Source organism: Rhinoderma darwinii, chromosome 4 (genome assembly GCF_050947455.1).
Source record: "Rhinoderma darwinii isolate aRhiDar2 chromosome 4, aRhiDar2.hap1, whole genome shotgun sequence".
In the NCBI taxonomy this organism is placed as follows: Eukaryota; Metazoa; Chordata; class Amphibia; order Anura; family Rhinodermatidae; genus Rhinoderma; species Rhinoderma darwinii.
Genome location: NC_134690.1, coordinates 197,537,958 through 197,552,533, shown reverse-complemented (window position 1 = coordinate 197,552,533; position 14,576 = coordinate 197,537,958). Strand labels below are relative to the sequence as shown.

Below are 14,576 nucleotides of genomic sequence, written 5' to 3'. Positions count from 1 at the left end.
ATGTAGGGAAGACACAGATCATGTCCTCTCGGCACGCTCCTTTCCCCCATGTGAAAGCTGGAGGTCTATGGAAACGGCACAAATGCAGGAAGGAAGCTTCCTGCATTCGTGTTGCTTTGAAGATCACAGGGCCCACTTTGAGCTCTTTGTGTAGCATTTTTTGTGACCAGGAGCAAATCATTGCAGCTCCCTGTCACTTCAGGATGATGGTACGTTCTGCCATTATAGAGGACCATGTATATGTATGTTCAAGCTGCAAGGGGAATCGGCAGCAGGAATGTGTATATTCATATTGTGGTTGTCTAGAGATTCAAAAACAACAATAACATAATATAGAGAGATGAGAATAGGATTCAATTTCGACAGTTTAAATAACATGACTAGAAGAGGTATGTTAACCCCTTCACGACTGCCATACAGCTATAAACGTTCCAACTGCCGATGCCCTGTTGGCAGCCTGGAACAGGGTTTAATTAGTGCAGTGCTGCTTTATTGTAAGCAACACTGCAGTCATGTCTGCCTGGGCATTAAGAGCACCGTGGATTCCCCTCCTAGAGGGAGCCCAGATGTCTTTCCATCCCGTCTGTAAGTAGTGCCACCCCCCTGCATATTGCGTCACCCCTCTTATAGATAGCACCACCAAAGCTCCCTCTAGAAGCGGAATCACTGTCACTGTCCAGGGCGTCTTCGAAGAGTGTAACCCTCTGCCAGAACTTCATCAACGCTCTGGCCAGGGTGCTATCTACAGGGGGGGGGGGGTGCTATATACAAGGGGTGTGACACTATCTACATGGGCACGTAGTGTGGAACTATGTGGACACTATCTACAGTGGAAACTGTGGCACTATCTACAGTGGCACTATGTGGGCACTATCTACAGTGGGAACGGTGGGACTATGTGGGCAATGTGGCACTATCTACTGTGGGCACTGGCACTATCTGCAGTGTGCAATGTGGCACGATCTATAGGGGTATTGTGGCACTATCAACATAGGCACTGTGGTGTTTTCAGTGGGCTGGGACAAAAAAACCCTACCGAATAAAATTCATCCATTTTTTTTATTTATTTATTTTTAATGGCCATAAAAAACAGATGGCAAATGCTGTTAAAAACAGTCTATCCATCTATGTCTATCCATCTATCTCTATATACACAAATAATATAGATAAATATATATATATAAAAAAAAAAAAATTTTTAATGATTTGTCTGCTCATAATAAAAATGTAAAACATGGAATTAAACTAATCTACAAAAGTAAAGCCTCATAAGTCTTGTAAAGAAACCAAAGTAAAAATAGTTGGGATATTCAAAGCGGTTGCAAATATATTATCGTTTAAGTGCATATCAGAAATGGAAAATTTGACCTGGACACAGAGGCATCAACGACCCTTGGTCATGAAAAGATTAAGTAAAACTCTGGTTTAAACCATTTCCTCACATGTCATTGAGAGCAAGGCTGGGACACCCACTGATCATCATAATAAAGGTGACCAAGCTACACGATTGAGCGTTTTCCCTCCTTTAACTAGGAGTTTGAAAACAGTTTACAGAAATCACATTACATTCAATAGAACTGAAAGGGTAGATTGCGATATAACCAACATTTTTCACCACGATTTTGCTGCACATCTGCCAGGGATCCCCCTTGATTTTATTATTTAAAAAAAAAACAAAAAACAGCATGCCCTGAAATTTGCACTTTTTCTTGCTATGTGTGGATGGGGGGATCCCCACTAAAATCTGCGACAATTCCGCAGCATCTGAACCCACCCTAAGGGGCATCGACGTGGGACACTTTTGTTGTAGGTTTACAACTTACCAACCCCCTAATGATGCTATTTCCATGAAATGTCAGAAAACAGTACAATCTTTTAATTTAAACTCCCCTACTTTTGCATATGTTTATATATATTTTTCAATCAATTGATAGATTAAATATTTTACTTTATCATAATTATCAGAAGTTGCTACAGGCCACCCATATGACAAGCCCTTCCCAGGTGCCCTATAAGGGCGAATAGACGTTTGGGTCCCCTGCTCCGGACCCTTCCGCCTTATGAGCCAGGATAGAGATTCTCTGTAAGATCTTATGAAAGGCCATTCGTTTGAATGCATTACAGGAACGTCCACTGGAGGGAATATGTCTGTGCAGATGACGTGGCTTCCCCAGCGATAACTGCTGATCTCTGGGGGGTTAGAGAAGCTTCCATTCAAAAAGTTCTTCCTGAGACAACCCTCCTATATATCAGTCATCATAGTATTCTTTCAATACAGAAATGTAATGTCCCCCAAATTTGTTGTTGCAAACCTTCTCACAGGATACTGCTTGTATGAATTCCCTCTAGTTCTTATAGATCTGAAAGTTTGCCCCACTGGGCATCAGGAGACATCTTGCCATTCTGCTAATTGACATATTCTGTTCTCTAAGCTCTATTTTGAGCAACATTAATGTGCTCTCAGCCATAATACCATTAGAGCAAAACACTGTCCTGCTCTTAACGTGGTAATCAGTGGGTACCCATACACTGATGATTTCGGACGACTAATGTGTATGAGGGTGTCCCAACCCTCCCCCGATAGATGTCAGAGGGAAAGAAGGATTGAGCACGTTGGATTTCACTTTGGCCGATCCTTTGTTCACGTTCATTCAACAGCTATTTTAAGCGTATGGGCAACTTTTTACATGTATGCTTTTTACTACTGGATAGTATGGTGTTTATGTTGGTTTTACTTTCTTAAAATCATTTAAAAATGGTAACAAAAAAATAGAGGAACTAATAAAGATCGAAATTAAACATTACCTGAACATTGAAGCTGAGACAGAATTTGTGCTCCTTCAAACTGATGACTTGTCATTTTTAAATTGGGCTTGATACAACGGATGAAGCTGGATCCCTGTGGGAAAGCCAGTAAATCATTTGTATAAGAATACTGGTACAGTAGTTATTTTATGGCTGCACCAAGCAAAAAACAAAGAAAGAACTGGGTCATTACATCGAAAACATACACAAGGAATATTATTAAGTCCCTAAAATGAAATGTGGAAAAAAGCATTTGACGACGGATCATTCCTAACTGTTCAGCATCTCAATAATGCAAATCTTCAGCTTTCTTTTTATCTCCCATACATTGCTAATGTTAAAAGCAACGTTTTAGAGAGGTGTAAAAAAAAAAAAAGACCAATTTACTATAAATGCGTATAAGTAATACAAAGAGTGAATGGATGTCCTTCAAATTCTAATGTCTTTATTGATCATCCTTACTTGGCAAAATGTTACCAATGTAAGATGTCGACACATGTCCTTGGATGGAATTTAAGATGTCATTTTAACTTTGAATAATACAAAACTTTTCTTGGCTTCTTTGGTATGGTAGGACAAAAAAAAATAATAAAAAGATAGGTTTCTTCAAAGCTTTATTCAAGAAAATCCTTTTGTAGAGGTGATAGAAAAAGCATGAAAGTTGGGATGTTTTTGTATTTAGAGTCGGATTTATTGAACGGTGATGAAAGTTTTAAAGCATCACTCATCTCTGTGATGCCAGTCTTCTGCTAGCTATAGCTTTGTTTACTATACATTTCAGGAATTTAAAGGCTATGTACACCTTCAAATGGATTTTTTTTTAAATTAAATCAATGTGTTTTAAATTTAAAATATTTTTTCGAATTGCCTTTAATGATTTTTTTTTCCTACTTTTTACGATACATCCTCTATGCTTCCTGTATACATAGAAGATGTATCTTTCTCTCTCTCTGCGGGTCCTGCGTTTCTCTGACACACAGAATCCAGCTAATATTGATCACATCTAAGTTATGAACTTAGATGTGATCAATATTATTGTGTCAGAGACACAAAGGAGCAAATCTCAGTGGAGCCATCTGCTCAGCTGAACTGACGGATTCAGCTGACACTGAAAAATACAGCTTCTATGTAAACATGAAACATAGAAGCTGTATCATGAAAAGAAAAAAGCAAATTTTAATCAAAGTGAATTAGTGATTTAAAACACATTGATTTAATTAAAAAAAAAAGAAAATTCCATTCATGGAGTACATAGCGTTTAATTGTTCATATAGTACATGATGAGCCAGGCAGTAGTATCGAAGGCTGGAATCCCTTCATCTCTGTACATGACAATACATAGGTGCTGTGTGCAAAGTCAATGCCGTCATAAGAATATTCAGAATTTCAAACACTGCTACCCGATTTTTTAATTAACTAAAAAAGCACAAATACCCAAACTATAGGGAAGCACAGGACTTCACATTATTAAAGAACATTTATAATATAAATTATAAATAATAAGTTGTCCATATATAATATATATAAATATACATACATATTAGCGGTTTTGATCAGTTTTTTCAACATAAAACTCCACCTATGTGGAGTTTCATGCTAACTTTTCCGGAATCCTAAAAAACAAATCTGCCAATTTATGCATCATCTCATCCTCCACCCCAGCACTGCTGCATAACTTGACAGATTTACTATTAAGGAGTCTTAGAAAGTGGGATAACAATTCTTACAGGAGCTTTAACAGCTATTCTAAGTTAGAATATTTATACGTATGTATTACATAGTACGGTTGAAAAAAAGACATGTCAATCGAGTTCAAAAAAGGAATGGGATGAAACAAAAATTCTACACATTGACATAGGAGCTGATATTTTTTGTTGTAGGAAATTATCTAAGCCTTTTTTAAAGCCATCTACTGTCCCTGCTGTGACCAGCTCCTGCGGTAGGCTATTCCATAGATTCACAGTTCTCACAGTAAAGAAGGCTTGTCACCTCTGCAGGTTGAACCTCCAGATGGAAGGAGTGCCCCTTGCTTTTACATGGAACAGGATTTCACCATATTTTTTTGTATGGGCCATTCATATATTTAAATAAGTTAATCATGTCCCCACCTTAGTTGTATTAGAGTGTTCCATTTTATATATTGATCTCCTTTAAGGACCACATCTCCATCTTTAGTACATAAGTTAACAAATGTAAAAACCTGTCTGTAACACTCCCCTGCCTATATCACTACTTAGGCTGATGGTCACAGTGAACTCCACAGCATAGGTATTCTTGGGCATAGCATGTTCATTACGGCTTTGAGTGCTTGCATCTTTATCTTCTTTTATTTTGTGCTTCCTTTGGCTTCAAACATACTTTCAGCTTATCCGGTGTAGCGGCTTATCAGCGTTACTAGTGTATTCATAGAGACACATTGCTGGCAGATTATCAGCCTTCTAAAGACTTTATCAAACCATGTTAGCAGGACACAGTAACACTAGGAAGGTGGAAATGTGGTTGTGTGCAAAAAATTTCAAGATTGAAAGAGTGCACTGAAAGATAGTCATGCATTGTGAGCTTGTATAAAAAGAAGAAAATATTGTCATCTTCCTACCGTGCTTCGAAGTTTTTCAAGTAAAAGATTCAGCTGGGTCTATGAAAAAAGAAGATACTAAATATTAGCTACAGCGCATGGGGGCTGAAGCCGTACAATATACACACATGCAGCATGGTGACACGTTACATGCATTAACAGTCCGCAGTGCATCATTTTTACATTGGCGTTAAACATATGGGTGAGCAGTCAGGGAATACAAAAGCTTGTCAGACAAATGTGGACGTGGAATGCAGGTTGTGCTACTCACTATTTAGGGCTGAATAGCTGAACTTACAACTATGCTCTGTAAAGAAAGCATCGAATCACTACACAGAAGAAAGACAGATAGGAATAATTGTAACAATCAAACCCAGGAAACACTTCTGGTCTGTGGAAATGAGGGCATAGCAGTGCTCACAATGTGCCAGGGAACTCGGAATGGCTAAAAAGCAATTAGGATTCATCATACTGAAGAGTAAATGGCGCCTACCCACATCTGCACAGCTTACCGTTACTTTGCCCAAAATTTGGCAATAGGTGCAGCTGCAGTCCTGGTGCAATTATGACAAAATTTGTTTGAACGGCGCTAATAGATCACAGTAACCGATGAAACGTTGATAGTCAAAAGTTGTATTTTACCTATACATCCATCTCACCATTAGTATCTCACTGGTCACAATACCATGTGCTGCGGCACTCTCATAGATGTGAGAGACAGAGTGCTATTAATCCTGATCTTTCTGGTACATGAATATAACGCCAGGACTACAAAACTGCCGTAACGAAAAGAGCCAAATAAAAGAGCAGAAGGGGAGGGATGTGCATAAAATGGTAAATTTTTACACTTTGTGTCGTTTATTATGAGTACCCACCTTAGGGGGGTATTGCTATCTCGGACATTAACCCGTTAGTGACCGACCCATCGTGTTTCTACGTCGGTCACTAACGGGCTTTATTCCGATGCCATAGACTTTTTACGTCGCGGCATCGGAATAAAATAGCGCCGCCTGGGGGAGGTTTAGCTCCCTGCTCTCAGCTGCCGGAGGTAGCTGAGGGCTTGGAGCAGTGACTGGGGACCGCTGTTTGCGGTCCCCATACCGGCGATCGCCGGTATTCAACGAATACCGGCGACCGCCGTTACAATAAATGTGCCTCAGCAAATTATGATTTTATCTCCTCTCACCATGTATGTTTGGTAAGAGGAGATAAAAAAAACTGCTGCTTAGGCCCCCTGCTGCCTCTGATCGTGTCCCCCGTCGTCCCCCCGTGCCCCCCCCCCCCCGTCCCTAACTGCCGGGAAAAAAAAGAAAATGGCGCACGCATGCGCTGTGTGTCTAAGACAGCTATTCTGCCTGTACATAGAAACTGATCAGGGACCCTGATAATTGGTCCCTGATCATATGGTCACTGTGATATACCTATCACAGTGACCATAGTCCCATATTTATACAATACAGCACAAGATTTGTGCTCTTTCCCTCCCTCCTCTCACTGTAGTTGATCTGTGAGAGGAGAGAGAGAGAAATACTATAGAAATCTTGTGCTGTATTATACTGTGAAATACACCACATAATTACTCGCCAGTGTTCCGATATTGTCCGTAATCACGCCAGATTACCCGTAATCACGCCAGATTACCCGTAATTACTTGTTATCTCCGTAATTCTTTTTTTTTCCGCTGAATTAGTTTTAGTTGCTGTAATTAACTGCGGTTTACCGTATTTTTTTATGTTAGTGTTGTGTCTATATTATATTTAAAAAAAAACAATCCCCCAAAAATTTTAAATACAAAAAAAAAAATAAAAAATTTACTTGTTAGTTTAGTGGTAGAAAATAATGAACCGCAGAAGCCGCAGAATGTTCTCTGCAGAGCAGGCATACGCCATGCTATGCTCTAGCGGTGCCAGCAGTGATACGGACACTGCGTCAGAAGCAGAACTTGGCTCAGAAAGCGACACAAGTTCTGCTTCTGCCACTGGACCCCCCAGCCCTATGGTGGTGGACGCAGCGGTCACCGGTGAAGCGTCAGGAGACGGGCCTAGTACTGCAGTCGTGGAAGTCGTGCATTTTAGCAATGGTTACAAGAATAAATTGGGGATGTATTTCCTTTTTCTTATGACTATGTCCTGCCACATACAGCGGTTACATTCCTAATTCTGTACCGTGATACGGGCATATTTTTTTTTTGGAGGATCTCTAATAATCGAGCTGTTCCTTATCAATACACCATGGGCTTTGTTACGGTTCTTCTGGAAATACTGACATAATTTTGGGGATTAGTGATCCTTTACTGTTCCTATAGATGGTTTTGGACACTGTCCCTTTATATATTCTGTAGGTGATTGGTTGTTTTGTGCACATAGCGGTTCCTACCTTGCCGGGCAGGGGCCTGTTATGGTGTACAGCGTCACTTGGCACATTCGTCCCTCATAAGGATTGATGGAGCTAAAGAGACGTTGTACAACCAGTCACTGAAAAAAAAACCTTGTCATGGCAGCCCTGCAGGTGTTCTTCTATCTAGTGAACAGACTCGAGTTTGCAACATAGTTGGATACATTTTCCTCCATTTGTTTGAAGATCTTGCCCGTCACTCCAGTACAGTTTATTTTTTCCTCTCTGACTGATTTTATATTAGGACAGAATTCTGTCCACAATGACATCATAATGGCACCAACTGCTTCTTCAGCAAGACATAGTCATAAGTACAGGCAAATACGTCTATAGCAACATGTATCCATTATGAATACACGGCTTCACTTCTCTTCTGTATGCCGCACAAATTTATTAATGTGGCATATTTCTAACAAAATAACCTTCTACCACGTCTCCTCTATTTCATGTGGAAACGTAATAAGAGTTTGAAGAAAACATTATATACCCATAGTGTCTGAAATAATACCCATTATTTCCTCCTTTAAAAATTTTTTGGTCCGCATGCTCACTACACCACTAGATGAATACCTTTAGGGGTTTCGTTTTTAAAATGGGGTAATTTCTGCGTGGTTATTTTTTTGTTCAGGCAGCTCAATGCCTCTAAATGCATGATATGGGGCCTAGAATTTATTCAATTGTGCCCTGAAAGCCAAAGGGTGCTCCCTCTCTTTTTGGCCCAGCCACACGTCTAATAAGCAGATTGGGGCAACAATGAGAGCATTTTTGAAAACAGGAGAAACAGGCTGATAGATTTTGGGGTGTGTTTCTTCATTCTTATGGTCGCTTTACACAGAAATCAGTCTTCAAAGTGATATTTTTATGGAAAAAGTGTTTTTTTATTTTTTTTCACCTGCTATGCATTAAATTTAGCAAAAAACTGTGGGGTCAAAATACTCAGTACACCCCTAGATAAATACCTTAAGGGGTCTAGTTTTCTAAATGGGGTCGTTTATGGGGAGTTTCTATCGTTCTGGTAGCTCAAAACCTCTCCAAATATACAGTGGGGCCTAAAACATTTTCAAGCAAAATATGAGACCTGAAAGTCTCCGGGTGTTCCCTTCCTTTCGGGCCCTGCCGTGTGTCCAGGCAATGCATTAGGGTCACAATGTGGGCATTTTTGAAAACAGGAGAAACAGGGTGATCGATTTTGGGGTGTGTTTCTTCATTCTCATGGTCGCTTTACAAAGAAATCGGTCTTCAAAGTTATACTTTTATGAAAAAAGTGAGATTATATTTTTTTACACCTGCTTTGCATGAATTCTTACAAAAAAACTGTGGTGTCAAAATACTTACAACACCCCTTAATAAATACCTTAAGGGGTGTAGTTTGCAAAATGGGGTCACTTGTGGGGGTTTCCACCATTCTGACACCTATGAGCCTCTGAAAACCTGGCTTGGTGCAGGAAAACCAAATGTACTTCAAAATGTATAAAATTATTACTAAACTTGTAAGTCTTCTAAATTGCTCCAAAAAAATTTTTTTTTTCAAAAGTGCTGCCAAAATAGAGTAAAGAGATGGAAATATATGTTTAATAAAAAAAATTGTACAGTATGTATGTACATATGTGACATATTGCCGTTAAAAATAGGGAAAAATGATAATTTTTACAAAATGTCTTCATTTTTTCTATTTTTTTATTAATTTCCGTAAATCGTATCAGTCTACTTTTACCACTAAAATAAAGTACAACATGTGACGAAAAAACAATGTCAGAATTACTTGGATATTCAAAACTTTCGCGGAGTTATTCTTTGATAAATTCACACATACCAGATTTAACAAATCTGGCTTGGTCATTAAGGCCCAAACAGGCCCGGTCATTAAGGGGTTAATGGCATTTCCACAGGATAAACGTCCAATAGATGCGGCTCCAACCTATTTCTACTACCGTCCTACCTTGTGCCACCGGGCTAATGCCACTAAGTTACGAGGTGGCTGGGATTTCCTAAAACAGTCCAGCGTGTTTTGCTGCACTTATAGAAGTTATGGAAACAGCGTAGCACAGTGGAGGACGCTGTTTTTGAAACTTAGGAGCTATGGAAACAGTGTAGCTCTGTGTGCTACGCGGTTTCTGTAACTCCCATTCACTTCTATATTAGTTCCAGAAAAATCATAGCAAAACCCACTGTTTCTGCAAAACCCGGCTACCTTGTAACTCAGTGGCCTGAGCCCAGGGGTTTAAGGTAGGATCACGTTCTAGAGATAGATGCTCAGATTTTCTGATCTAATATTTTAGCAGAACCCCTCTAAAGATGCCCTTTCAGCCCTCCTGACATATCTGTTTTAGTAAATAATTATATTCCCCATGAAATAACAGTTCTGAGGCAACTTTTCTTAAAAATCTATGTTGTGCCGTTCCTCTGTTATTCCTTCTACAAAAGTATGAATACACTGACAACTGGGTGTTACCAGTTGGGGTGTCCCTACACAGATTGGCAAAGTCTACTGTGTAGGGACACACCCCTTTGACAACGGGAATGCTAACACCTAGTTGTCAATTTACTCATACATATCTAGGAGGAATACCAGAGGAACTGGACAACACAGAGTTATAAGAAAAGATGATGCAGAATTGCTATCTTAACCCATTCGCGCACCCAGACGTGCTATTACGTCCGGGTGCGGGGGGTGATGTTTGGAGCGCGCTCACACGCTGAGCGCGCTCCATATGCTGCAGGTGTCGGCTGTATTTTACAGCGGACACCCGGGACTAACAACTGGGAGCAGCGATTGCGCTGTTCCTGGCTGTTTAACCCCTCAAATGCAGCATCTGAGGCGTTGAAAAGAGGGGGATGGCCCCCTCCGACAGCTTATCACCCCCCCACGCAGTGAGATTGGGGGGGTGACGACGGTTGTTATGGCAGCCCAGAGGCCTAATGAAGGCCCCAGGTCTGCCTTCACTCTGCCTCTGCTAAGCCCTGCATGTGGCAGGGCGTAATAGATGGCTGTAAAAATTTTTTAGTAGTGAAAAAAATAAAATAAAAAAAGTTCCAAAAAAAACAAAAAAACTTTTCCCATTTTCCCCCTAAAGTAATTAAAAAATATCAAAATTGGTATGGGTGTGTCCATAAAAGCCTGAACTATTACAATTAAGCGTTATTTAATGCACATGGTGAACGCCGTAGAAAAAATGTAAACCGTCAAAAATTTTTGGTCAACTTAGCTTTCCAAAAGAATTTAATAAAAAATTATTAAAAAGTTCTACGTACCAAAAAAACTACAGCTAGTCCTGCTCAATCGGTGAAAAAATAAGAAAGTTATGGCCCTCAAATTGTGGCGACGCAAAACATTTTTATTTTTTAACCCCTTAAGGACTGAGCCTGTTTTGGCCTTAAGGACACAGCCTATTTTTTCAAATCTGACATGTGTCACTTTATGTGGTAATAACTCCGGAATGCTTTTACCTATCCAAGCGATTCTGAGATTGTTTTCTCGTGACACATTGGACTTTATGTTACTGGCAAAATTTGCTCGATACATTAAGTATTTAATTGTGAAAAACACCAAAATGTAGCGAAAAATTGCAAAAATTAGCATTTTTCTAAATTTATATGTATCGGCTTGTAAGACAGATAGTAATACCACACAAAATTGTTGCTAATTAACATCACCCATATGTCTACTTTAGATTGGCATCGTTTTTTGAACATCCTTTTATTTTTCTATGACCTCACAAGGCTTAGAACGTTAGCAGCAATTTCTCACATTTTCAAGAAAATGTCAAAAGGCTATTTTTACAGGGGCCAGTTCAGTTGTGAAGTGGATTTTAGGGCCTTATATATTATAAACCCTGGATAAGTCACCCCATTTTAAAAACTTCACCCCTCGAAGTATTCAAAACAGCATTTAGAAAGTTTATTAACCCTTTAGATGTTTCACAGGAATTAAGGCAAAGTAGATGTGAAATGTTCAAATTTCTTTTTTTTTTTGCAGAAATTCATTTTTCATCTATTTTTTTTGTAACACAGAAAGTTTTACCAGAGAAATGCAACTCAATATCTATTGCCCAGATTCTGCAGTTTTTAGAAATACCCCACATGTGGCCCTGGTGCACTTATTGACTGAAGCACAGGCCTCAGAAACAAAGGAGCACCTAGAGGATTTTGGGGCCTCCTTTTTATTAGAAAATATTTTAGGCTCCATGTCGGGTCTGAAAGGCTCTTGCGGCGCTAAAACAGTGGAAATCCCCCAAAAGTGACCCCATTTTGGAAACTACACCCCTTGAGGAAATTATCTAGGGGTATAGTTAGCATTTTGACCCCGCAGGTTTATTGCAGAAATTATTGGAAGTAGGCCGTGAAAATGAAAATCTACATTCTTTCAAAGAAAATGTAGGTTTAGCTAATTTTTTCTAATTTCCACAAGGACTAAAAGGAGAAAATGCACAACTACATTTGTAAAGCAATTTCTCCCGAGTAAAACAATACCCCACATGTGGTAATAAACTGCTGTTTAGACACACGGCAGGGCTTAGAAGGGAAAGAAAGCCATTTGACTTTTGGAGCTCAAACTTAGCAGGAATAGTTTGCGGAGGTCATGTCACATTTGCAAAGCCCAGGAGGGGACAAAACAGTGAAAACACCCAAAAAGTGACTCCATTTAGGAAACTACACCCCTTGAAGAATCCATCTAGGGGTGTAGTGAGCATTTGGAACCCACAGGGGTTTCATAGATTTTATTAGAATTGGGCAGTGAAGATAAAAAAAAAACATTTTTTTCCAATAAGACGTAGCTTTAGCTCAAAATTTTTCATTTTCTCATCAAATAAAGGAATAAAAGAACCCCAACATTTGTAAAGCAACTTCTCTGGAGTACGGCAATACCCAATTTGTGGTCATAAACGGCTGTTTGGGCATACGGCAAGGATCAGAAGAGAAGGAGTGCCATTTGGCTTTTGGAGCACAGATTTTGCTGGATTGGTTTCTTGACACCATGTCACTTTTGCAAAGCTCCTAAGGTACCAGTACAGTGGAAACTCCCCAAAAGTGACTCGATTCAAGAAACTACACCCCTTGAGGAATTCATCTAGGGGTGTAGTGAGCATTTTGACCCCACAGGTGTTTCATAGATTTTATTAGAATTGGGCAGTGAAAATAAAAAAAATCCTTTTTCTTCAATAAGACGTAGTTTTAGCTGAAAATGTTTCATATTCTCAACAAATAAATGAAAAAAAGCACCCCAACACTTGTAAAGCAACTTCTCCTGTGTACGGCAATACCACATATGTGGTCATAAACTGCTGTTTAGGCACAGAGTAGGGCTCAGAAGGGAAGGAGCGCCATTTGGCTTTTGGAGTACAGATTTTGCTGGATTGGTTTCTGGGCGCTATGTCGCATTTGCAAAGTCCCTGTGGGACCAAAACAGTGGAAACCCCCCAGAAGTGACCCCATTTTGGAAACTACACCCCTCAAGGTATTCACCTAGGGCTGTAGTGAGCATATTAACCCCACAGGTGATTGCAATATCGAGTGCACACCAATTTCTGCCAGAGTGAAAATGTTTTTTCAATAGATATGCCAATATGTGGCGCCCAGCTTGTGCCACTGGAGATACACACCCCAAAAATTGTTAAAAGGGTTCTCCCGGGTATGGCGATGCCATATATGTGGAAGTAAACTGCTGTTTGGGCACACTGTAGGGCTCAGAAGGGAGGTAGCGCCATTTGGCTTTTGGAGCGTGGATTTTGCTTGTAGTAGTTTTGTTTGGAGTCTTACTGGTGTTTCCGTTTATAATGTGGGGGCACATGTAAGGCGGGCGGAGTATATAAGGGGCATAGTCAGGTGGTATAGTGGGGTAAAAAAACCCAATAAAATAATCCATAGATGTGTGTTATGCTGTGACACAATCCTTTCTGCACAGGCCGGTGTCGCACTAATAAATGGTCTTTACTTATTCCCCTTTTGGTCCACACTCGGCACCTTTGAAGTTTGGGGAATTTTGCTGGGAAAGTGTTGTCCTGGTATAATACGGGCGCCCTCACTTCCAGCAGATATGTTTGGGCCCTCCCCTTCCTGGTTCCCTAATTTTAGGGGCCTTGATAATTCGCCACTTGAAACAGAAGAAATGTTCCCCTCGAGCCGGCACAACTACATATTTTTCTTTCCTGATTTATTGGTGCCTTGACTAATTTTATTTTTTCATAGACGTAGTGGTATGACGGCTGGTTTGTTGCGGGACGGGCTGTAGTTTTTATTGGTACCATTTTGGGGTACATGCGACATTTTGATCACCTGTTATCCTTTTTTTTTTGGGAGGCCAGGTGACCAAAAAACAGCAATTCTGGCATATTTTTTTAGTTTTTTTTATACAGCGTTCACCACGCATTATAAATTACATGTTACTTTTATTCTGCAGGTCAGTCCGATTCCGGTGATACCTAATTTATAGCACTTTTTATGTTTTACAACTTTTTGCACAATAAAATAACTTTTGTAAAGAGAATGGATTTTTTCTGTCGCCAAGTTGTGAGAGCCATAACGGTTTTAATTTTTCGTCGACGGAGCTGTATGAGGGCTTATTTTTAGCGAGACGAGTTATAGTTTTTATAGGCACCATTTTTAGGTACATGCGACTTTTTGATCACTTTTTATTAACATTTTTGGAAGACAAAGTGACCAAAAAATAGCAATTATGTCAGTATTTTTTAGGTTTTTTTTTTACGGCGTTCACTGTGCGGAATAAATAACATAATATTTTTATAGTTCAGGTCGTTACGGTCGCAGCGATACCAAATATGTATGGCTTTATTATTTTTTTCAA

At 39.7% G+C, this 14,576-nt stretch overlaps 1 protein-coding gene across 5 annotated transcripts in view; it reads right to left on the bottom strand.

Annotated features, from left to right (window-relative positions):
• Positions 1 to 14,576, bottom strand: part of MYO6 (myosin VI) — a 274,062-nt gene that overhangs the window by 58,662 nt on the left and 200,824 nt on the right. For all 5 annotated transcript variants that reach the window (XM_075862043.1, XM_075862045.1, XM_075862044.1 and 2 more), the window contains exons 19-20: positions 5,402 to 5,440; positions 2,806 to 2,899 (exon numbers count right to left, since the gene is read on the bottom strand). In XM_075862043.1, the coding sequence (XP_075718158.1) occupies positions 2,806 to 2,899; positions 5,402 to 5,440 (133 nt within the window). The remainder of the gene's footprint in view (positions 1 to 2,805; positions 2,900 to 5,401; positions 5,441 to 14,576) is intronic.